Genomic DNA, 25,234 nt, shown 5'->3' with positions numbered 1-25,234 from the left:
CCTCACGGCACCAAGGACCCGGGTTCAATCCCGGCTGTGGGTCACTGTCTATGTGGAGTTTGCACATTCTCCCCATACCTGTGTGGGTCTCAGCCCCACAACTCAAAGATGGGCAGAGTAGGTGGATTAGCCATGCTAAATTACCCCTTAATGTGTGAAAATTAAAAATATATATATTTTAAAAATACAATGATGTTTTTTTTTCTAACAACAAATTGAAAATTTCCAAGAAGTTGACTTTTTAATCAATCAACCCAAGAGGGAAATTCAAGATCTACATACAGGTCAATAGAATTGTTAACTATGAAATACCAGCAACACTAACCTTCCTTACAATATATGCGATCTGACATTGCTGAACAACATAATTAAGTGCAGAACAAAATAATATCTGTAAGATATCCGTATTAAAACTAACTAATCATTTCTACTGAAATTCTTTACCCTCATGAAGTTCTTGAAACCCATGGCTGTCATTCTTTACCCACATCAAGTTCTAGAAACTTACGTCTGTCATTTTCATCTGCACTATCTGAACTCTCCTCCCTTCCCTGGATTCCTATTGGACTTGATGGTGAACTGGAATATTCAGAGGAAGATCCGCTATCTTTAGTTCCCATGCGACTGTGCTGTTCTACCTCCACTCGGAGTTCTGTTAGCAAACAGAAAACAACGAGTCATGAATATATTCCAGAGTTTAAAATTAAAGGCATACCAAAGAGAGAGAAAATAATTGTCTATTCAAAATTGTTGTACTGAATTATTCAACGGTATTGGTCATTTGTGCTGGTGCAGAAAAAAACACGAGCACATGGTGACATACATTTTAATTAGAGAGGGATAGATAAAGAAAAGTCTACATTTTACCCAAATTCAGCAACTGTCAAAATGAAAGTAAACTGTACAAGTAACAAAGTTATTTAATTTCATCTTCACACAGTAAACAAACTGCTAAAGTGTAAGCAACAACATTTTGGATAGTTTCCTCCCCCCTCACAAACCCCCATAAGTAAAGAAACAATGAACTGGTATTTATACATCAACTTCCACATCCTCAGGATGCATAGCCAAATAATTGCTTTTGAAGTAGTCAATCTTAACTCAAAAATGTACACAGTAGTTTCCTACAAATAGGTGTGCATTTTATTTTTACAAATTACAGTGATTATAAGAATTAGGTATGCTAGGAGGATTTGGAATGATTGTCAAAATGAATTAATTCTAAAAAAAAGAGCAAAACTCAAATGGATATCATCAGGCAGGTATCCTAAGCAGTGGAAACAAATCAGAGGGGAGATAATAGAGGTTATGGGCACAATTATCCTTAAATATGCAAATTGTGTCATTAGACCAGAAAATAGCTCGTGGAGCAGCTTTGAACACAAAAGGGAGAAGGATAAATAGACAAGTTAGTCTAAAGTCAGTAATGGGCAAACTCAGAATTCATTATTCAAGATAATAGAGGAACAATTTTTTATAATAAATATTAAAAGAGAGTTGGAAAACAGAATGTGGATCCATTCAGGACAGTTGCAGGTGATGTTAAAATAATACAGAAATGGCATATTTATTAAATTAGTTCTTTGTATTTGGTTTTATAGCAGAGGAAGAGGACAAATGCCAGTGGTAAAAGGGTGGAACTTTTTTTTATAATCGTTTATGGGATGTGGGTGTCGCTGTCTGCACCAGCATTTATTGCCCAAGGGCATTTAAGAGTTAACCACATTGCTGTGGATCTGGAGTCACACGTAGGCCAGACCAGGTAAGGATGGCAGTTTTCCTTCCCTAAAGGACATTAGTGAACCAGATAGGTTTTTACAACAATCGACAATGGTTTCATGGTCACCTTTTAGACTTTTAATTCCAGATTTTTATTGAATTCAAATTTCACAGCCATGGCGGGATTTGAATCCAGATCTCCAGAGCATGATTCTGGGTCTCTGGATTACTAGTCCAGCGATAATACCCCTATGCCAATGCCTCCCTACGTCAAGAAGAGATTTGAGTTTGCTCTTCCCAGTTTGTGCTCCGGATGGGGGACAGAACAGGTTCGAGGAGCTGAATAGCCTAGCTTTGTTCCTGTAAATGGATTTTCAAAAAGCAATTTGATAAGATGTCTCATAAGAGACTCGTTAAAAAAAAGATCAGGCATCTATATGGTATGAGGAATCATAAGAGCATGGATAAAAAGTTAGGTACAGGACAGGAATCAAAAAGTCCCTCTTTCAATGTAATATACTGTATTTGTTGCTCACAGTGTGGTCTGCTCTACATTGGAGAGGCCAAATGCACTTTGTGGAAGACCTCCATTCAATCCACATGCATGACTCAAGGTCCGGTCGTTTGTCATTTAAATTCTCCACCATGCTATCACACTGACCTCTTATCCTAGACCTTCTGCAGTGTTCCAATGAAGCTCAAAATAAGCTCAAGGAACAGAACCTCATCAATTATCCAATCAGTTTATTTCTTTCTGAAACATGATTGGCTAACAATATAGAAGCTGAAGAAATGCAACACAGGGAAATCACGACAGGAGACACTCCACCAAAATATATTGTCAAGGATTTCCTTTTGTAGAATACAGATCTTGAAATGTAAATATTTGGTTCTGACATTTTGATAATTACCTGCAGTAGGAATGCAGCGGATCGAGTGAATGGGACCAAAATGACTTGTTGGTGTAACCCGTGCAATTCCAGCATTGGAAACAGGAGACTGACCCAGATAGTTGATACTTCTTTTCTCAGACTTCTCTCTGTGGATCACAGAAAAGTTAAACTTCTAAAATGAGAAAAAATTAATGACCAAAAAGTTCAACATTTTGATTTAGTTTAAAATTAGGCAGCAGCTTATCTGCATTTAAGAGAAATTTGTATGTCTTTTTATGCTGCCCTTTTGCCATGCGCTTTCACTATGCTGAAGGGCTGGGCAAAGGGAATATGCACTTTTAACATGTTTCTTGCACATTCGGTAAGATGTGAGAGAAACCTGACCTTCCAGGCTCCCAGACCCAAAACAGCACCCCAGCGCTCTCTGCCACCGATCTAACAGCAGGGCCAAAATTACAAATCATGACTTAAAAATAGCTGCTCGTGTACTTAAATGTACAGTTTCCTGTCATCTCAACATCTGTGATCGACTGGTCCCTGGTTTGAAAGAGTTATATTATGGAGAAAGATTGGACAGGTTGGACCGGGGTGGCATGGTGGCACAGTGGTCAGCATTGCTGCCTCACAACTCCAGGGACCCCGATTCAATTCCGGCCTCGGCTGACTGTGTGGAGTTTGCACTTTCTCCCCGTGCTTGCGTAGGTTTCCTCTGGGTGCTCCGGTTTCTTCCCACAGTCCAAAGATACGCAGGTGAGATGTATTGGCCATGCTATATTGCCCCTTAGTGTCCTAAAGGTTAGGTGGAATTACAGGGTTACGGGGATACGGTGGAGGCGTGGCCTTAAGTAGGGTGCTCTTTCCAAGGGCCGGTGCAGACTCGATGGGCTGAATGGTCTCCTTCTGCACTGTAAATTCTATTCTATGACCTGTATACATTGGAGTTTAGAAGAATGAAAGGTGATCTTATTTAAACATATAAAGATCCTGAGTACACTTGACAGGGTGGATGAGACTAGAACTGGGACACATAGTTTAAAAATAATGGAACTTCCATTTGAGATGGAGAGTTTTAGATTTTTTCTCTCGGAGGTTCATTAGCCTGTGGAATTCACTCCCAAACAGCAGTGGGGTATGGGTCATTGAATATTTTTAAGGCGGAGTTAGATAGGTTCTAAGGAGTTAAATGGGTGCGGGGCTAGACAAGAAAGTAGAGACCACAATCAGATTAATTACAGAACAGGCTTGAGGAGCTGAATCACCCACTACTGTCTCTAATTTGTATGTGAAATCTACCCTGGAAATAACAAGATTGCTGCAGGTTCCACATCAATGAGGCCTGGAGTTAATACTGTTAACATTAAAATCATCAGATATATATTGTAGCTGCCTATAGCAAAGTCTAGACTGGAATCATTCATTCACTCAGAAGAGGAATTTAACATTTGCTGGGGAGTCTCTGAACTCAGTTGAGCTCAGAGACTGCAGAAAATGTATGCCCGAATCCCTGGTCTACAAATCCACAATGCAATAGAATAGTTCATGAAGCTTTAGAACCATCAGATAATTGCTTTTACAATAATTTCACAATTTCAACCACTATCTTGGGGACAACAACACAAAAATCATGGAATGTGCCCTAGAGGATGGCTATAACACAGCTTCAAAGACAACAATTTCATCTTATTATACAATGAGATATTTGAAAATTCTACAATAGACTGCTGCTCATAATTATACAATACCGAACAACATATCCAAGTTTGAATATGATTTAAACTGCCCAATTCAGATTTGCTTCTTACTTATTTTCTAAACAGAACTACTCAGACATGAAGACTTAAAAAAAAATAGTGGCTGTTTTTAAACCTTTTGTAACTTCAGGATGACAACATACTATTGTATAGAGAGTGACCTGGTGTATTGTAAGATGGTATCCTTGTGGCTTTAGCAATAGGTCACATTTTCAGACTTAATGTATCTTTAAAAAAAAAATATTTGTTTTAAAGGCATTTAACAAATACTCACTGAGTACCAGAACACATCAACCGAATAAATAACCACAGACCTCCATCCCCCCTGACACTGACGCTCTGCCACATCCCTCCTATCAAATCTTAACCCCCCCTCCCTCTTGCTGACCCCTCAATTCTTCTGGAAGAAATCGCTGAACAGTTTCAACCTCCGGGCGAACCCCTGTACCGACTCCCGCAGAGCGAACTTAACCTTCTCCAATCTCAGGAATTTTGCCAGGTCGTTCACCCACATCGCCACGACTCCGGGTCCTGCCGACACAACCCCTCCCCGCCCCCCCACGTCTTCCGACGCACCAAATATCGTCCCCGATGAACAAATCTCTGAACCGGGAGTGATAGGGGAAGACCAGACGGTATTTGTAAAGGGCAGGCAACTCAAGGCCAATGTTTGAAGGCTTTTAAATGTTATTATGATGCCCTCGGAAGGAGGGGAGATGAAGGTGGTGGTAGCGATGGATGCGGAGAAGGCCTTTGATCGGGTGGAGTGGGATTACCTGTGGGAAGCACTGGGAAGGTTTGGGTTGGGGTTTGGTGAGGGCTTCATTGACTGGGTGCGGATGCTCTATCAGGCACCAGTAGCGAGTGTGCGTACGAACTGGCTGAGGTCAGGGTATTTTAAACTACACCGAGGGACGAGGCAAGGGTGTCCCCCCTCTCCCCGCTACTGTTTGCTCTGGCCATAGGGCCATTGGCCATGGCGTTAAGAGCCTCTAGAAACTGGAAAGGGCAGATGACCTGCTCTTGTGTATTAGAGACCCGTTGGAGGGGATGGGGGAAGTTATGCGGATCCTCGGGGAATTTGGTCATTTTTCGGGGTATAAATTGAACATGGGGAAAAGCAAGATGTTCGCGATCCAGGCAAGAGGGCAGGACAAGAAACTGGGAGAGCTGCCGTTTAGAATGATTGGAAGGAGCTTTCGGTATCTGAGAATCCAGGTGGCCCGGGAATGGGAGGCATTGCACAAGTTAAACCTATCCCGGCCCGTAGAACAAATGAAAGAGGACTTTAAGAGATGGAACATGCTCCCGCTATCACTGGCAGGGAGGGTACAGACTGTGAAAATGACGGTCCTCCCCAGATTTCTGTTTGTCTTTCAGTGCCTCCCCATCTTCATCCCGAGGGCCTTTTTCAAGCGGGCGAATAAGATTATTTTGGGCTTTGTGTGGGTGGGTAAAACCCCGCGAGTGAAGAAAGTGTTGCTGGAGCGCAGTCAGGGGAGGGTGGGTTGGCGCTGTCGAACGTTTGCAATTACTACTGGGCGGCTAATATAGCCATGCTTAGGAAGTGGGTAGTGGGGGAAGGGTCGGTGTGGGACTGGATGGAGACGGCGTCATGTAAAGACACAAGTCTGGGTGCACTGATAATGGTACTTCTCCTGTTCTTGCCGGCCCGATACTCCACAAGTCTGAGAATCTTGGGGCAGTGGAGGAGATATAAGAGAGTGGAGGGAGCATCGGTTTGGACCCCGATTTATAATAATCATCGGTTTGTACCGGGTAGGCTGGATGGTGGGTTCCGGAGATGGCAAAGAGCACAAATTAGGAGGATGGGGGATCTATTTATAGACGGGAGCTGCCCCAGCTTGAAATCCTTGGAGGATAAATTTGAATTGCCAGCAGGGAATGGATTTAGGTATTTGCAGGTGCGAGACTTCTTGAGAAGGCAGGTTCCGGTCTTCCCGCTGCTGTCACCACGGGATATACAGGACAGAGTAGTCTCCGGTACCTGGGTGGGAGAGGGGAAGGTATCAGATATTTACCAGGAACTTTTGGAATCGGAGGAAACTTCGGTGGACGAGCTCAAGGGCAAATGGGAAGACGAGCTAGGAGGAGAGAAAGAGGCGGGTCTGTGGGCGGATGCCCTAAGCAGAGTTAATACATCCTCATCATGTGCCAGGCTTAGCCTGATACAATTCAAGGTAGTCCACCGGGCACACATGACGGTGGCCCGGCCCGGATGAGCAAGTTCTTTGGGTTAGAGGACAGGTGTGCGAGGTGCGCAAGAAGCCCAGCAAATCATGTCCACATGTTTTGGGCATGCCTGAAGCTTAGAGGGTTTTGCAGGGTTTCGCGAAGGCGATGTCCATGGTACTCAAAACACGGATGGTGCCAAGTCCGGAGGTGGCGATCTTTGGAGTGTCGGACGAGTCGGGAGTTCAGGGAGCGAAAGAGGCCAACGTCTTGGCCTTTGCCTCCCATGTAGCCCGGAGACAGATCTTATTAATATGGAGGGACTCGAACCCCGCCCCCCCCCCCCCCCCAAGTGTAGAGACCTGGGTTAGTGACATGGCTGGGTTTCTCAGTCTCGAGAAAATAAAGTTCGCCTTAAGAGGGTCAATGGTTGGGTTCACCCGGAGGTGGCAGCCATTCGTCAACTTTCTCGGATAAATTAAAATGTCAGCAGAAGCATAATTCCAAAGGGGGGAAAGAGGGCCGGATTGTTGTTTTATGGTTGGGGTGTGTGAAGACTGTGATGGGGGTGGAAATGTTTATTGTACCATGTTTAAGTCACTGTTATTGATATTATTATAAAAAATTGCAAATACCCAAATAAAAATATTTTTTTAAAATTAGAACAAGTCCCTGAAGTACTCAATACCCACCTGCTGCCACCCCGGAACCTGTCGTCCAGCCCGTCGGCAAACCTATGGTTGTCGCAGATTGGCACCCACAACAACATACTCTCCGACCCAAAGTGCTGCCTTTTAAAAAAAAATTTAGAGTCCCCAATTACTTTTTTTTCCCAATTAAGGGCCAATTTAGCGTGGCCAATCCACCTAACCTGCACATCCTTTTGGGTTGTGGGGGTGGAACCCACGCAGACATGGGGAGAATATGCAAACTCCACATGGACAGTGACCCAGGGGAGGAATTCGAACGCAGGTCCTTGGCGCCGCAGTCCCAATGCTAACCACTGTGCCACCTAGCTGCCCTCTGCCTCCACATCTTTAACACTGACACCGCCACTGTACTCACGGAGTACCTGGCCGCCAAGAGCTGCAAAAGCGGCAAAAAAAAAAGCCCTCAAACTTGTTCCTCTACACGACTTTGCCTTCATTCACCCAAGACCGACCTCACCTCCACCATCGCAATATTTGCCGCTCAGTAATAATTTATCAAATTCAGCAACTCCAGGCCCCCGAACTCTTTCAGTTTGACTGCACATTCTTCACTGGCGCCTTGTGCAGCAGGCTTACTCAATCCACAAACCCCCATGCGAACCCAAACCGCCCCTGCACCTCAAATAAATATGCCCACTCCACCTTCTCCACATCCATTGCCACCACAATCTCCACCTTCTGCTCCTCCGAGGGTATCAGAATCACGATAAGTAACCTCCGCATATTCGCTGACAACGGCCTTCCCTTCACAAAACCCGTATGTTCCTCCCTATCACCCCTGGCACACAGCCCTCAATCCGCAATTCAAGCACCTTCGCCAATAGCTTGTCATTGACATTCAATAACGATATTGGACAGTACGACCCACACTGATCCAGGTCCTTATCCTTCTTAAAAATCAGGGAGATGGAAGCCGACAACAATGTAGGGGGGAGTTCCCTCCTCTCTTACCTCATTATATATCCCCACCAGCAATGGCCCCAGCTCCACCCCAAACGTTTTATAAAACTCAACTGAGAACCCATCCGGCCCTGGGCCTTCCCTGCCTGGATTGCACCCATGCCTTCACTGCCTGGATTGCACCCATGCCATCCATCACCTCACTCAACCCACACAGAGCCCCCAGACCCTAAACCCGCCCCTCCTCCACCGTGGGAAACTCCAATCCATCCAGGAACTGCCGCATCCGCTCTCCCCCCATCAGGGCTCTGACTCATAGAGCCTTCCCTTCTATAAAAGGCCTCAAATGCAATTCACCCCCTCCCGGTCCACCACCACCTTACCCCTCTCGTCTCTCACTCCACCAATCTTCCTTGCCATTGTTTGCTTCCTCAGCTGATGGGCCAGCATGCTACTCGCCTTCTCCCCATACTCATACACTATCCCTCCACAACTGTCCCAACCCATTCCCCGTAGACACTAACCCAAACTCCATCTGGAACCTCTACCTCTTCTTCAGCAACCCTCCTCTAGCGCCACCGAGTACCTCCTGTCCACCTTCAAAATCTCATCTCCCATCCTTGCCCTCTCCTCTTGCTCCACCCTCTCCCTGAGCGCCCGAATCAAAATAAACTCCCCTCTAACTACAACCTTTAGTACTTCCCACAGAATGGTGGCTGTGACCTCCCCCATGTCGTTCAATTTCACATAGCCCCAATAACCACCTGTACTTGGTTGCATATCCCCTCATCCGCGAACAGCCCCACATCTAACCTCCACTGTGGCTGTTGGTCCTCCCCCTGAATCATCCGCAAATCCACCCAATGCAGCACGTGGTCAGAAACCATAATTGGCAAATACCCAGAGTCGGCCACCCCTGCCAGCAGCAATTTGTCCATCACGAAAAAAACACCTAATGCACGTGGGAGAAGTATGAAAACTCTTTCATCCTTGGTCTCCCAAACCTCCATGAGTCCATCCGCAACTACCCCTCCAGCACTCCATGAACCCCCTCAGCTCCGTAGCCACTGCTGACAGCCTCGACGACTTAGGACTCAACCAATCCAGGACCGTATTGAAATTACGCCCCATAATTAAGCGATGTGTGTCCAGGTCCGGAATCTTCCCCAACCAGACTTAATGTATCCTGAAAGTTATGATACTTCGATTCTTCCACATTATTGTGCACCTCAGCCTATATTGAATGAACACATTCCAATGCAATAGAAATTCCATATGAAAAAAGTTCAAATCTGACAAAAAAAGTAATAGTCAAAAACTGATAAAATGCTTTTGTACACTATATCACTCCATATTTCATAAGACCATAAGACATAGGAGCAGAATTAGACCACACGGCCAATCGAGTCTGCTCTGCCATTCAATCATGGCTGATATTTTCTCATCCCCATTCTCCTGCCTTTTTCCCCATAACCCCGTAAGTAATATTTCCTTCCAACACATTCAGAAATCTAATGAAAATTAAAATATAATAACTTCTCACATAGTCTCTCATAGTCATAAATGTCTCTTAAAAATTGGAAAAAATATTTTACTGGAATGTTTTATTACGTTGTAAACTCCATGGGATCAAGTTCTATGCATGTAATGCAATGTTGTCCCTGAAGAGGTGCAAAGATTCTAAATTAAGATTATGAAAGGGAAAATGGTTTATCAAAGCAAATCAAAATTAAACAGAGAATAGTTCCTTGGGCCATGATTTTGCTTAACGTTATTAAATCCATTTAATAAAACTGCAGTTGCAAAATGACCATGGCTGGAAATTGGATATTCAAGGGCATTTTACAATTCTGATGGATATGGCGAAGGGAAAAGACGATGGGGTAGATCTGTTAATAAAGGAAACAGACAGACTAGTGTCATGTGAGAGTACCTTTAAGAAATGGGTCTTTATCAGTGATGTCAGAGTGTGGGTGGAGCTGGGCTGTCTGGCTGCTTTACTTTTGTTTTTGAGCAGGCTGCTACAGAGTGAGTTTTTAGTTTTGTTTTCAGAGAGAAGTGCTGCAGTAAAAACCAGCAGATATGCATGGATCTCTCTGCAAGCTAAAGAGTGTTCATTTGGGTGATTTCAGAGTGATAACTGCTTTCAGTCGAGAATTTAGGCCTGATCTGTGTTAAAAGGGTCTTTTGTCTTCGGGATGTTGTTTGGGAATTTATTAAGGGTTATCTATAGAGTAGTGTATTCTTTGGGGATTTATTGGTGTTGACAGTTGTTAAGATGTTTACTGTGGGTTTATAAAGTGTTAACTGGTTTCATAAATAAACATTGTTTTAATTTAAACGTACTGTAACTCTCTGTTGAATAATACCTGAAAGGCAGGCCCGTGTGTTCCCCATAACTACAATACATTCAAAGTTAAGGGTCAGGTGAACTCCATGATACACTTTGGGGTTCTCTAAAACCTGGACCGTAACAAATTGGGGGCTCGTCCGGGATAAAAGTCTATCTATTGGATTGACTTAGTGAACTTAAAGACAGTGAGGGGTGAGCATATTGTGGTTGCTTTTCAGGTGGGTATTTCAGTTTAAGTAGGGAGTGTGTTGTGGACAATGGCTCTTTCAGAGGCTCTGCGGTTTTTGGGGGTGGAGACGGTGACACACAGGGTGGGATTCTCTATTCCCGCGCCGAAGTGGCCGCGCCGTCGTGAACGGAGTCGAGGTTCACGACGGCGCAAAACGGCCCCTTTCCTGACCGATTCAGGCCCTGACAATGGGCTAGGATCGGGGCCGCGTCATCTACACGCGCCAGGCCTTCTCGCCCGCGTAAAGGCGGCGCCGCATAGATGACGCGGCCGGCGCCGCATAACTGGCGTCATCCGCGCATGCGGGGTTGGCCGGCGCCAACCCGCGCATGCGTGGTGGCCATCCTCTCTAAGTCCGCCCCGCAAGAAGATGGCGGACGGATCTTGCGGGGCCACGGAAGGAAGGAGGTCCTCCTTCAGAGAGGACGGCCCGACGATCGGTGGGCACCGATCGCGGGCCACCCACATTTGAGGTACTCCCCGGTGCAGGCCACCCCCCCCAGCGTTCACGCACTGCTCACGACGGCAGCGACCATGTGTGGACGGCGCCAGGGGGAACCCGCCATTTTGGCCTGGCCGCTCGGCCCATCCGGGCCTGAGAATAGCGGGGGTGCCGGAGAATCGCCATTTTGGGTGTCTCCGGCGATTCTCTGGCCTGCGGAACTCGGCGGGGCCGTTCCCGCCGCTTGGGAGAATCGCGGGAGGGCGTCGGACCGGCGTCCCGGGAAATTTTGGCGGCCCAGGCGATTCTCCCAACCAGCGCGGGAATGGAGAATCTCGCCCACAGTACCTTACGGACAGAGACTAAAAACACGCTTTTAGAGTTGGCAAAAACATTGCAGTTAACATTACCTGACAAAATGCGAAAAGGTGAGATAATTATGGCGGTGGCTAAGCATTCAAAATTGCCGGCAATACAGTCTGATTCATTGGAAATGGCAAAAATTCAGTTACAAATTAAACAAATGGAACATGAGAAAGAATTATAGCAGCTTGAATACGAAAGAAGGGGCTGTTTAGCACAGGGCTAAATCGCTGGCTTTGAAAGCAGACCAAGGCAGGCCAGCTGCACGGTTCGATTCCCGTAACAGCCTCCCCGAACAGGCGCCGGAATGTGGTGACTAGGGGCTTTTCACAGTAACTTCATTTGAAGCCTACTTGTGACAATAAGCGATTTTAATTTTATTTCAAAGAGAGAGGAAAAAGAATGAGAGAGAGAAAGTGATAGAGAGGAAAAAGACAAGGAGAGAAGAAAGGAGAAAAAAAGAATAGCCCTAGCAGAACAAAAAGAAAGAGAACGGGAGATACAGATCAGGGAAAAAGATAAAGAGAGAGTTCGAACTTCAGAAAATGGCCATGAAACATGATAGTCAGTTAAAGTTGGCAGACATAAAGGGAAACATACAGTTGAATGATAGTGATGAGGATAGTGAGAAAGAGCATCATTGTCGAAGGCTTGGTGGGGATCGATTTAAATATGTCCAAGCATTGCCAAGGTTTGACGAGAAGAAGGTAGAAGCCTTTTTCATTTCATTTGGGAAGGTGGCTAAACAAATGAAATGGCCACAGGACATGTGGGTATTACTGATTCAAACAAAGCTGGTAGGGAGGGTGAGTGAAGTGTTTACATCACTACCGGAGGAGGTATGTGTGTCGTATGAGGTGGTGAAAAAAATCAATCTTAGGTGCATATGAACTAGTGCCTGAAGCCTACAAAGGTTTAGAAATTTAAGGAAAGAATTTGGTCAAACATACATGGAGTTTGAAAGGATCAAACAGGGTAATTTTGATAGGTGGATAAGGGCTTTGAAAATAGACCAAACGTATGAAGCTCTCAGAGAAATCATACTTTTGGAGGAGGTTAAAAATTCAATTCCTGATGTAGTGAGAACTCATGTGGAAGAGCAGAGGGTTAAAACTGCGAGGTTAGCAGCAGAAATGGTCTTTGATGGTAAGAGATGAGGAGTTAGGTAGTTTGGGAAGAATGTTGGCAGAAAAGGTGGTAATATGTGGAATTCAGGGTGAGAAGAGTTGTGTTCCATTATATAAGGCAAGGTTGGAAAGTCCAGTGAAGAGTGGCGACGTGGTAGTAGGAGTAATAGAGAAACTATCTTGTCCAGGAATAGTTTATCTTGGGTAATGATATAGCTAGATCGCAGGTAGGAGTGATGCCAACTGTGGTTGATAAGCCAGTGGAAAATCAGACAACTGAAGTGTTGAAGGACGAATATCCTGAGATTTTTCCAGATTGTGTAGTAACAAGGTCGCAAAGTCACAGGTTAAGACAAGAGGAGAAATCAAAGAGTGAAGATGACGTTGAAGTGCAATTATCAGAAACAATTTTTGATCAGATGGTTGAAAAAGAACAAGAACAGCTGGAGGATGAGGCGGATATTTTTAGTTCAGGAAAATTAGAGGAGTTACAACAGAAAGATATAGAAATAATACGGATGTATCGTAAAAGTGATGTCTTGATGAGAAAATGGAGATCTTTACATGTGCAGACGGATGAAAAGTGGGCAGAAGTTCATCAAGTAGTATTGCCGGTAGGGTATAGAAAGGAGGTGTTGCAAGTTGCACATGAGGTACCAGTGGGAGGTCATTTGGGAGTAAGGAAAACTCAAGCTAAAATCCAAAAACATATTTATCGGCCTGGAATACATAAAGACGAAATTAAAATTTGTCAATCATGTCACACATGTCAAGTGATAGGGAAACCTCAAGCAGTGATAAAACCAGTGCCCTTAATACCCATTCCAGCATTTGAGGAACCTTTTACAAGGGTCTTATGTGATTGCGTAGGACCGCTTTCTAAAACAAAAAGTGGGAATCAATGTCTTTTGACTATAATGGGTGTGTCTACTAGGTTTCCAGAGGCCATTCTAGTCCGTAATATTATTACTAAAAAGATTGTGGAGGAGTTACTTAAATTCTTTACTAGATATGGATTACCCATAGAAATACAATCGGATCAAGGATCAAATTTTACCTCAAGGTTATTCAAAGCAGTTATGGATAGTTTAGGAATAAAACAATTTAAATCAACTGCGTATCATCCAGAATCGCAGGGAGCGTTAGAAAGGTGGCATCAGACATTAAAGACAATGTTGAGGGCTTATTGTCAAGATTATCCAGAGGAATGGGATAAAGGAATTCCATTCGTACTGTTTGCAATTAGAGATGCGCCTAATGAGTCAGCCAAATTCAGTCCTTTTGAACTAATTTTTGGTCACAAGGTAAGAGGACCACTTAAATTGATTAAGGAAAAATTGGTGAGTGAGAAATCGGAACTTACAGTATTGGATTACGTGTCAAATTTTAGGGAACAATTAAATAGAGCAGGTGAATTGGCTAGACAGCATTTAAAAATTGCACAACATGTGATGAAACAGGTAGCGGACAAGAAATCCAAAGTTCGTAGTTTTGCCAGTGGAGATAAAGTTTTAGTATTGTTACCAGTGGTAGGTGAACCTTTAAAAGCGAGGTTTTGTGGACCTTCTCAGATTGACAGGAAATTAAGTGAGGTGAATTATGTGGTAAGAACGTCAGATAGAAGGAAAAGTCACCGAGTGTGTCATGTGAATATGCTTAAAAGGTACTTTGAAAGGGAAGGAAAGCAAACAGGGGAGGTTTTAATGATTCTAACTCAAAGTGACGAACTAAATCCAGATGATTTTGAATTTGACATACCTCAAATTAAATTGGAAAACGAGGATGTTCTTACAAATAGGGATAATTTGTTGAGTTACCTTCCAGAGGAAACACGGACTGACCTGAAAGAGTTATTGATATCACATGGGCAAGTTTGTGGAGATAAATTGGGAAGCACTAAAATGGCTATACATGATGTAGATGTGGGAAATGCTGTTCCAATCAAACAACATCCATATTGACTTAACCCGTTAAAATTGGCACAGGTTAACAAAGAGATTAAAAGTATGCTTAAAAATGGCATAATTGAAGTGGGTTGCAGCCAATGGAGCTCACCCATAGTGATGGTACCAAAACCGGACGGTACCCAACGGTTGTGTGTGGACTATAGAAAGGTTAATGCAGTTACAAGAACGGACTCTTATCCTATCCCACGCTTGGAGGATTGCATTGAGAAAGGGGGACAATCATTTTTTATTTCCAAACTGGATTTACTTAAAGGTTACTGGCAGGTACCTTTATCCGACAGGGCAAAGGACATTTCAGCTTTTGTGACTCCAGATGGTATATACCAATTCAAAAGTTATGCCATTTGGCATGAAAAACGCCCCAGCCACATTTCAACGGTTAACTAACAAAGTTGTTTCAGGATTACCCAATTATGCGGTATACATCGATGATCTGGTAATTTTCAGCCAGACATGGAAAGAACATTTAAAACATCTGATGGAGTTATTCGATCGACTTCACGTGGCAGGTTTGGTAGTAAACCTAGCCAAAAGTGAATTTGGAAAAGCCCAAGTCACTTTCCTTGGCCATACAATCGGATAGGGTCGAATGGTCACACGGGATGTGAAAACAACAGTTATTGGGGATTTTCCAATACCCTCGACACGAAGGGAAATAATGCGATTTCTTGGCATGAGTGGATTCTACCGGAAATTTGTGCCAAATTTTAGCAGTGTGGTTGCTCCACTGATGGACTTGCTGAAGAAACGTCAAAAATTTCAGTGGACAGGCGGATTTTCAACAGGCATTTGACTGCCTGAAAGCTATGATAACTGTTGTGTTATGCTGCTTCGGATAACACATGCTGCTACTTGATGCAGTCTTAACTAAAGGATGCTCTGATGCGCCGTCACCGCATGCTCCAGACTCTGAAATTAGTTCAAACGTGTTTATTGAACTATTAACACAGTTCTCAAATGAGTTCGACTCTCTGCTAATCTAACTGTAGTAAGTCAGTCTAACTGTACCAGCTTCCTCTAAGCCACGTGCTGGGGTGTGATGCTGCTGATCAACCCTGTCTAACTCTCTAGATGTCTGTCCGTGGAAAGAGGCAGGGTGTGAGTGCCTCATCCCTTTTATAGTGTTTATGTCATGCCCCCTTGTGGTGATGCCACCTCTGAGTGTCCTGACTGCCCAATGGTTGTGTCCTATTCTGAGTGTTCATTGGTTGCATGTTTGCATATCATGACAATAACCAATGCTCTTGTGTTGGAGAATTACAAGGGACTCTGTGATCGGATTGAACTAAAGTATTTGACTTTAAAGAGAAATGCCGAGGCGTAGAGAAACGGATGGATCGTGCAAAGACCTTCTTGTTCAAAGAGACTCAATCGAGAAGGATTCCAGTTGGAGGAAGAAGAACAAAAATGGACTGTTATTATTAAATGTTTGCGTGTTTTGTTTTGTTGAAAAAGAAATGTATATTCACTGTCCATATTTCTTAAAGGAAAGTGAAAAGGTGAAAAATGAAACCATCTTGAAGTTGATGGTTTATTTATTTTTCTTGGGGGGAGGTGTTATGTGAGAGTACCTTTAAGAAATGGGTCTTTAACAAATAGGTGTTTATCAGTGATGTCAGAGTGTGGGTGGAGCTGGGCTGTCTGGCTGCTTTACTTTTGTTTTTGAGCAGGCTGCTGCAGAGTGAGTATTTAGTTTTGTTTTCAGAGAGAAGAGCTGCAGTAAAAGCCAGCAGATATGCATGGATCTCTCTACAAGCTAAAGAGTGTTCAATTGGGTGATTTCAGAGTGATAACTGCTTTCAGTCGAGAACTTAAACCTGATCTCTGTGTTAAAAGGGTATTTTGTCTTCTGGATGTTGTTTGGGAATTTATTAAGGGTTATCTGTAGAGTAGTGTATTCTTTGGGGATTTATTGGTGTTGACAGTTGTTAAGATGTTTACTGTGGGTTTATAAAGTGTTAACTGGTTTCATAAATAAATATGGTTTTAATTTAAACATACTGTAACTCTGTTGGTTCAGCACACTAGGCTAAATCGCTGGCTTTTAAAGCAGACCAAGGCAGGCCAGCAGCATGGTTCAATTCCCGTACCAGCCTCCCCAAACAGGTGCCGGAATGTGGCGACGAGGGGCTTTTCACAGTAACTTCATTGAAGCCTACTCGTGACAATAAGCGATTTTCATTTCATTTTTCACCTGAAAGGCAGGCCCGTGTGTTCCCCATAACCACAATAAATTCAAAGTTAAGGGTCAGGTGAACTCCATGATTCACTTTGGGATTCTCTAAACCCTGGTGCTTAACACTAGTCAGAAATGATCATGATTTGGAAGATCAAGGGGCTGGATTCTCCGTTGGCCGATGGCGAAATCAGGGTGTGCGATCAGGAGGAGGATAGCTCCCGACACTGAAATTGCGGCAGGCGCCGATCTGACGCTGAATCGCGATGTTCCGCCTCCTCAAAAACGGCGTCTTTGCGCCACACGCCACACATAGTTGAAACCCTGTTCGCATCTCATTAGTCGGGACACCCGCCTCTGATGGGCTGAGTTCCTGACAGCACGGTCCACGTGTCCTCTCAAAAATCGTGAGCCTGGCGTGGTGTCTGCTGAGAGAGTAAGAGGGCGCAATGGCAGTGTCCAATACCGCCATACTTTGCCAACAGTCGTGCCACTGGCTGGGCCGAGCGGAGTAGTGGGGAGTGGCCAGGAGATGGGCTGTGGGATCGAGGTGGACTGCGGCTGGCAGGGCAGCCATGTGGCTGCGCATGCCGCTGACAGCCCGCTAGCCCTCTGGCTCCAGCCGACCCATCAGCTGTATGGGCGCTCCAGCACAACCTGTCGCATATTTTCGGCCGCAATCAGTGTGTGTGTGGGGGGGTTCAAGCGGGGCTGCAGCTTGTCAGCCCTGCGAGTGTCCATTATGGACCCAGCAATTCCCGCACCATTTTTCGTGTGTTCTGCTAGTGTTCCATGCAGCGCCGGTGCTAGCACCTCACCGGTAGTGGAATCTGGTGCGGGTTTGGCACCGATTGGTCTGCGTGGAACTCCACCGATCCTCCGTTGGTGTCAGTACTTAGACTCAGGAACGGAGAAGCCAGCCCAAGATGTAGAATCATTTTGGGTGGACATAAGGGATAGCAAGGTGTTATAACCCTACAGGAGTTCCAGGGATCCGCACTCTCAGAGTCCCTGTGGCTTCACCGGAGTGTGATTTACCCAGATGGGGGGGGGGGGGGGGGGGGGGGGGGGGGGGGTAGGGCTACCCCCCTTTTCCTAGGACTGCTGGAACATAAATACCCTGGTCCAGGTGTGGGCCAGGCGCGGGAGACCCTTTGGGGAGTAGGAGGTGTAAATAGTAAGGAGAATAAATCTGAACTTCTACAGTCATTGTTTCCGAGTGGTCGCTTGCTTGAGACTTTGCACAAGGGAAAGAAGTCGCTGGTGGGAGTAGTTTGCTGGCCCCTAACAATAGCTACACTGTAGGGCAGAGTTTCTTTTTATTCATTCAAAGGATGTGCACTTCGCCAGCCTTCATTGCCTGTCCTTAATTGCCCTGATAAGGTGGTGGTGAGCTGCCGTCCTAAATTGGTGCAGTCTATATGGTGTAGATACACTCACAGTGCTTTCATGGAGGGAGGCTCAAGCTTTTGAGCCAACAGTGAAGGAACGGTGATATATTTCCAAGTCAGGATGGTGCGTGACTTGGAGGGGAGCTTCCAGGTGTTTTCTTTTTTTAAAAAATATATTTTATTGAAATTTTTTTCCCCCTGAGCAACATTTTTCCCGCTTACAAAACAAGCGAAACGATAACAATAACAAAACCGAATTTTAAAAAACTTTTTAACAATAATAATAATAATAATATACAAGTAACAAAACCTCGTACTCTATTGACCTATACTCAACTAAGCCTCCTCTCCTCTCCCCCCCCCCCCCCCCCCCCCCCCCCCCCCCCCGGGTTGCTGCTGCTGGTCATCTGTCTCGCTTCCAGGTGTTTTCATGTATCTGCTTCCCTTGTCCTTCTAGATGGTAAGGGCCATGGGTTTGAATGTGCTGTCTAAAGAGCCTTGTCGAGCTCCAGTAATGCATCTTGTCAATGGTACACACTGCTTCTACAGTGTTTCAGTAGTGGAGGGAGTGAATGTTTGTTTAAGGGATGGCAATCAAGCAGGTTGCTTTGTCCTAGATATCAAGCTTCTTGAGAGGTGCACTCATTCAGGCAAGGGGAGAGTATTCCATCACTCTCCTGATTTGTGCCTTGTAAATTGTAGACAGACTTTGGAGAGATAGGAGGTTAGTTACTCGCCACAGGATTCTATCCCTGACCTGCTCTTGTAGCCATAGTAATTATATGGCTAGTCCAGTTCAGTTTCTAGTCAATAGTAAACCCCAGCATGTTGATAGCGGAGGATTCGTCAAGGGGCGATGGTTCGATTCGCTCTATTTGGAGATGGTTATTGCCTGGCATTTGCATGGCATAAATGTAATTGTCCACTTGTCAGCCCAAACCTAGATATTGTCCAGGTCTTGTTGCATTTGGAGTATAAATCAAGCAATAATTGGGGCTCAGAAGAAAGGTACTGCAATAATACATGGACTATTTTAATCTTCATATGGATATGCAAATTGGTAAAAGTAACCTCAAGAATGTGTTCAAATAGTGTATTTAGGACAATATATATCCTGGAACCAACCAGGAAACAGACAATTTTTGACCCAGTCATTTGTAATGAGACAGGTTTAATTGATGATCTCATAGTTAAGGATCCTCTAAGTAAGTGTGATCATAACACAATGGAATTTCACATTCAGTTTAAGGGTGAGAAATTTTGGTTTAAAGCTATTGTCTTAAATTTAAATAAAGGCAATGACAAAGATATGTGTTGGTTAGTGGACTGGGAAAATAGGCGAAAATGTATGATAGAGAAGCAGACATTGAAGGAGATATTTCTCAACTCAACAAAGATATGGGACTGGATTGTCCAATGTTGGGGTGGGAACGATGGCATGGGAATGGTGGCGCAAGGTGGCCACCGATTCCCCGTTTTGCTAGGGAGCTAGCAGGACGGCAGCGTACAGCACCCAGCTCTAGCTGCCGATATGCCCCGGAGAATTGCCGGGTCCGCGGCCACGCATACGCACGGCGGCGGCCTGCAGCGGACTGCTTCATGGCAGAGGCCGCTCGCGGACCCAGCCCACGAAATAGACTCCCCCTATAGCCGGCTTGCGCACCCCAGACCCCCCCCACCCCCCCCCCCCCCCCCCCAGTGCCCCCAGCCCCTATTAAAGTACCCCCCTGCCCGCGGATTGACCCTCCCCCCACTGCGGCGGCGCTGGACTGAGTCCGCAGCCGCCACGCCGATTTCCCGACTCGGGGGCGGAACATCGGGGGGCGGGTCTCAGGCAATGGCCTGAGACCGTTGATACGTGGCGTGGCGTACTCCTAGAGTACGCTGCTTTGGAGGGGGCGGAGCATCGTGAAAGTCGATTTCGTCAGGAATTTGGATTTCGGCATTGGCGACCGGAGAATCCAGCCCATGTTCTATTATTTTTTTTAAAATATAAATTTAGAGTATCCAATTCATTTTCCCAATTAAGGGGCAATTTAGCGTGGACAATCCACCTCGCCTGCACATCTTTTGGTTGTGGGGGCGAAATCCATGCAAACATGGGGAGAATGTGCAATTCCACACGGACAGTGACCCAGAGCTGTAATCGAACCTGGATTTCGGCACCGTGAGGCGGCAAAGCTAACCCACTGCGCCACCGTGCTGCCCTCCGATGTTCTATTTTAACAGAACAACTCTATGAGAAGGATAAGCCATCCATCATTAACTAAGGAAGTTAAGTTTGGCATCAAATTGTAAGAGAAGGTGTACAATGCTACAAAGTTTAGTGGTAGGCCACAAGATTGCTGAAGTTCTAGCAACCAGCAAAGGATGACTAAATAAAGGAAAGGAAGAAATTAGAATGAGTGTAAGCCAGCATGAAATAGAAAAAAAATACAGCAAGAGCTTCTACAAGTACATAAAAAGGAAGAAAATAGCTGAAGTAAATGTTGCTCCCATAGAGGATGAAACTGGGGAATTAATAGTGAGGGTGAGGAGGGATGGGTTGAGGAGGGGAGGTTGGAGGTGAGGGTGAGAATAAGGGTGAGGGTGAGAATGGGGGAGAGGAGGCAACTATAAAATAAAAGTTCATTCAAATAAAAATAGCAATCATGTCCCAAAGAACAGCAACAAAAAATAAACCAATATCTTACACAAATACAAAAATAGCAGTAAAAATCACCATATTTAAATAAAATAGGAGTGATTTGTATGTTGCCAAATTGTCAGCATAATTAATCAGAGTTGTCAATCATTGAGTAAATTATACACACTATTCCTACAATAAATTCATAATATGTTCTTTTAAAATCAAGAATTTTTAAAACCCTACTTTTCAAGTTCTAATTGCATCTTCAATTTTTTCTTCGCTCCTAATGTGAGTGTTTCGAACTTGTTCAGGTCTTCTTCAGTTAGACTGAGGAACTACAAAAAAAAATCAGCTATTAATCTAATTTGAAATACATGATTAAACCAGAATTAATTTTTTTAACTATCACTTAACAGCCCATAATTGTGGCAGCAAATAAATACATCATCACGTTGCTGTAACAAGGTTACTTACCAAAAAGATTTATAAAAAATCAACCTCCGAGACTGGCATTTTCTTAGGTAACATGGAGGCCCACAACTTTCACTGTCTTTAGAAGTGGTTTTTCATAGAATTTACAGTGCAGAAGGAGGCCATTCAGCCCATCGAGTCTGCACCGGCTCTTGGAAAGAGCACCCTACCCAAGGTCAACACCTCCACCCTATCCCCATAACCCAGTAACCCCACCCAACACTAAGGGCAATTTTGGACACTAAGGGCAATTTATCATGGCCAATCCACCTAACCTGCACATCTTTGGACTGTGGGAGGAAACCGGAGCACCCGGAGGAAACCCACACACACACGGGGAGGATGTGCAGACTCCGCACAGACAGTGACCCAAGCCTGGAATCGAACCTGGGACCCTGGAGCTGTGAAGCAATTGTGCTATCCACAATGCTACCGTGCTGCCCAAATACGTTCTTAGACGTATTGGTTATGCCTTGATTATCTACCCCGTTTTTCAAGAAAAGGTACAATTCTCACACACAAATAATATACTGTTGTCAACTCACAGGAGAACAGACTTCTTAAAACTGTCTTTTTAAGAAATTCACACTGTTGGCAGTCAGGATATCTCCCCCCATTTAAGTGTAAGTGAAATATCATTCAAAACTGTCCATCTAGTCCTTTAAATTAGAGGAGACAGCCACAGGACCAGGTGAAGCTAACAGTTTTCCACTTCTATGCAGGAGCAACATGAGTCCATCCCTGTGGCCGCCTATAATCTGCTTCTGGGTTGGCCCGATTCGGCCCTACCACACCACAGTGGAAATTGGGGCTAACGGAGTCCTTTAAATGGATCTGCCTAATTTGAAAATTTCGCTGATTTGATCCCTCCGCCTCAGTAGCAAAAATCCAGACCAGTGAGTTAGTCCAACTGTCTGAACAGAGATAATGGGCGGGATTCTTCGACCCTCCGCCAGGTCGGAGAATCGCCGGGGGCTGGCGTGAATCCCGCCCCCGATGTGTCCCGAAGTCTCCGCCACCAGAGATTTGGCGGGGGCGGGAGTCGCGCCGCGCCGGTCGGCGGGCCCACCCCCGCCGATTCTCCGGCGCGCGATGGGCCGAAGTCCCGCTGCTGGAATGCCTGTCCCGCCAGCGTGGATTAAACCATCTTTTGAATGGCGGGACAAGGCGGCGCAGGTGGGCTCCGGGGTCCTGGGGGGGTGCGCGGGGCGATCTGGCCCCGGGGGGTGCCCCCACGGTGGCCAGGCCCACGATCGGGGCCCACCGATCCGCGGGCGTGCCTGTGCCGTGGGGGCACTCTTTTTCTTCCACCTTCGCCATGGTCTTCACCATGGCAGAGGCGGAAGAGACCCCCTCCCCTGCACATGTGCGGGGATGACGTCAGCAGCCGCTGACGTGGCGCCAAAGGCCTTTCCCGCCAGCCACATGGAGCGGAAACCGCTCCGGTGCGGGCCTAGCCCCTCAAGGTGAGGGCTTGGACCCTAAAGGTGCGGAGACATCCGCACCTTTGGGGCGGCCCGACGCTGGAGTGGTTCCCGCCACTCCATCACGCCGGGGGACCCCGCCCCGCCGGGTAGGGGAGAATCCCGCCCAATGTGTCTCTTCTTTCCCCTCATGGAGAGCCCTGTCCTGCGTCAGTCAGAAGCTGGTCATGCAGCTGAAAGAAACTATTTATTATCTCATTAAACTGGTGATTCAGATGGGATGGGGGCACCACAGATGGGGTGTACCTCGGAGGGCAGAAAAAAAATCTTCCAGCCTCTGGGATCTGGAGAAAGGCTAGAACTATGTTGGAGTTTGATATTGTGACAAGAGAGTAAAAAAAAAAAGAGGCTTTGAAACCAATAACATAATTGCCAACCAAGCTCAGATCTGGCAACTCGACATAAGCCATGGATCAAAAACAAACACCACTCTTGTGTGTATGGTTCAAAATCACATTGTTAGGTACATCTACCAACCGAGACGATGTATGCGATTCTCAAGCCGCGTTGTGCTCTTTCTGTGCCAGGAAAGGCCTCTAGCGAGCCCCGCGACAGGCTCCGCGCTTCCCAGGATTTTCCAAAGTCCCAAGAGTTGTCGATGTGGGAGTCGGAAGCCCCCCCCCCCCCCCCCCACGGGCCCACAAAAGTGACCAAGTGTCATTGAATAGCGGATGGTTAGTTCTGATGGATGGTTAGGCCTAGACTGGGGGCTTGAGATCGGAGATTCGATGCCATTGGATACGTGTGAAGGGTGGGGGGCACATAGGGGGAGAAGAGGTGGGACAGCCTTTATCGATAAAGGATTTATGCAATAAGGTCAGGTGGGTAAGGTTGCTCGAGACCCTGTTTAGTTCACTTTTCTTACACATACAATCTGCCATTACTTGTCTGGTTAATTTGAGTGGCTGGTTTTCACCTCCGTTATTGATTTGGTATTGATATAAGAGGGGAGTTCTGTTTTCCGAGTCTTCCTTAGACTCAGGGGGTGGTGCCAGAGAATTGCAAACATACATACTTGTTCAAAAAGGGTGTAAAGAAAAGCCCAGCAACTACAGTCCAGTCAGTTTAACTTTGGTGGTGGGGAAACTTCAAGAAACAATAATTTGAGACAAAATTAATAGTCGCATGGACAATGTGGGTTAATTAAAGAAAGTCAGCATGGATTTCTGAAGGGAAAATCATGTTTAATCAACTTGCTGGAGATTTATTTGCAGATGTAACAGGGAGGGTTGATGATGACAATGCAGTTGACATGGTGTACATGGATTTCCAAAGAACATTTGATACTGTTCCAGACAACATCCTTGTGAGCAATGTTATAGCTCATGGAATAAAATGGACTGTTGTAGCATGGATATGGAATTGGCTGAGTGACAGGAAACAGAGTAGTAATTAATGAATGTTTTTCAGGTTCTACCCCCACAAATTGCCTGCTCATCCTCACTTCATAAGATGCGCCCGGTGTACCACCATTAGCTGCATCAAACCAAACCTCGCGGCATTCACCCTCCTCAGCACCTCACACCACAATCCCTCTTCTAATGCCATCCCCAGCTCCTCCTCCCACTTGACCGTAACCATAAGACCATAAGACAAAGGAGCGGAAGTAAGGCCATTCGGCCCATCAAGTCCACTCCACCATTCAATCATGGCTGATTTCAACTCCATTTACCCGCTCTCTCTCCATAGCCCTTAATTCCTCGAGAAATCAAGAATTTATCAACTTCTGTCTTAAAGACACTCAACGTCCCGGCCTCCACCGCCCTCTGTGGCAATGAATTCCACAGACCCACCACTCTCTGGCTGAAGAAATTTCTCCTCATCTCTGTTCTAAAGTGACTCCCTTTTATTCTAAGGCTGTGCCCCCGGGTCCTAGTCTCCCCTGCTAATGGAAACAACTTCCCTACGTCCACCCTATCTAAGCCATTCATTATCTTGTAAGTTTCTATTAGATCTCCCCTCAACCTCCTAAACTCCAATGAATATAATCCCAGGATCCTCAGACGTTCATCGTATGTTAGGCCTACCATTCCTGGGATCATCCGTGTGAATCTCCGCTGGACCCGCTCCAGTGCCAGTATGTCCTTCCTGAGGTGTGGGGCCCAAAATTGCTCACAGTATTCTAAATGGGGCCCAACTAATGCTTTATAAGGCTTCAGAAGTACATCCCTGCTTTTATATTCCAAGCCTCTTGAGATAAATGACAACATTGCATTTGCTTTCTTAATTACGGACTCAACCTGCAAGTTTACCTTTAGAGAATCCTGGACTAGGACTCCCAAGTCACTTTGCACTTCAGCATTATGAATTTTGTCACCGTTTAGAAAATAGTCCATGCCTCTATTCTTTTTTCCAAAGTACAAGACCACGCACTTGCCCACGTTGAATTTCATCAGCCATTTCTTGGACCACTCTCCTAAACTGTCTAAATCTTTC

At 45.4% G+C, this 25,234-nt stretch overlaps 1 protein-coding gene across 2 annotated transcripts in view; it reads right to left on the bottom strand.

Annotated features, from left to right (window-relative positions):
• Nucleotides 1–25,234, bottom strand: part of zcchc14 (zinc finger, CCHC domain containing 14) — a 240,193-nt gene that overhangs the window by 27,815 nt on the left and 187,144 nt on the right. The window contains exons 9-11 of one of the 2 annotated variants that reach the window (XM_072518087.1): nt 21,087–21,178; nt 2,631–2,758; nt 509–652 (exon numbers count right to left, since the gene is read on the bottom strand). In XM_072518087.1, coding sequence (XP_072374188.1) covers nt 509–652; nt 2,631–2,758; nt 21,087–21,178 — 364 coding nt within the window. The remainder of the gene's footprint in view (nt 1–508; nt 653–2,630; nt 2,759–21,086; nt 21,179–25,234) is intronic. The other variant, XM_072518088.1, reaches the window with a different exon arrangement.

Source organism: Scyliorhinus torazame, chromosome 10 (genome assembly GCF_047496885.1).
Source record: "Scyliorhinus torazame isolate Kashiwa2021f chromosome 10, sScyTor2.1, whole genome shotgun sequence".
NCBI classification, from domain to species: domain Eukaryota; kingdom Metazoa; phylum Chordata; class Chondrichthyes; order Carcharhiniformes; family Scyliorhinidae; genus Scyliorhinus; species Scyliorhinus torazame.
The sequence above is the reverse complement of the archived record's forward strand: the minus strand, read 5'-3'. Positions and strand labels throughout refer to the sequence as shown.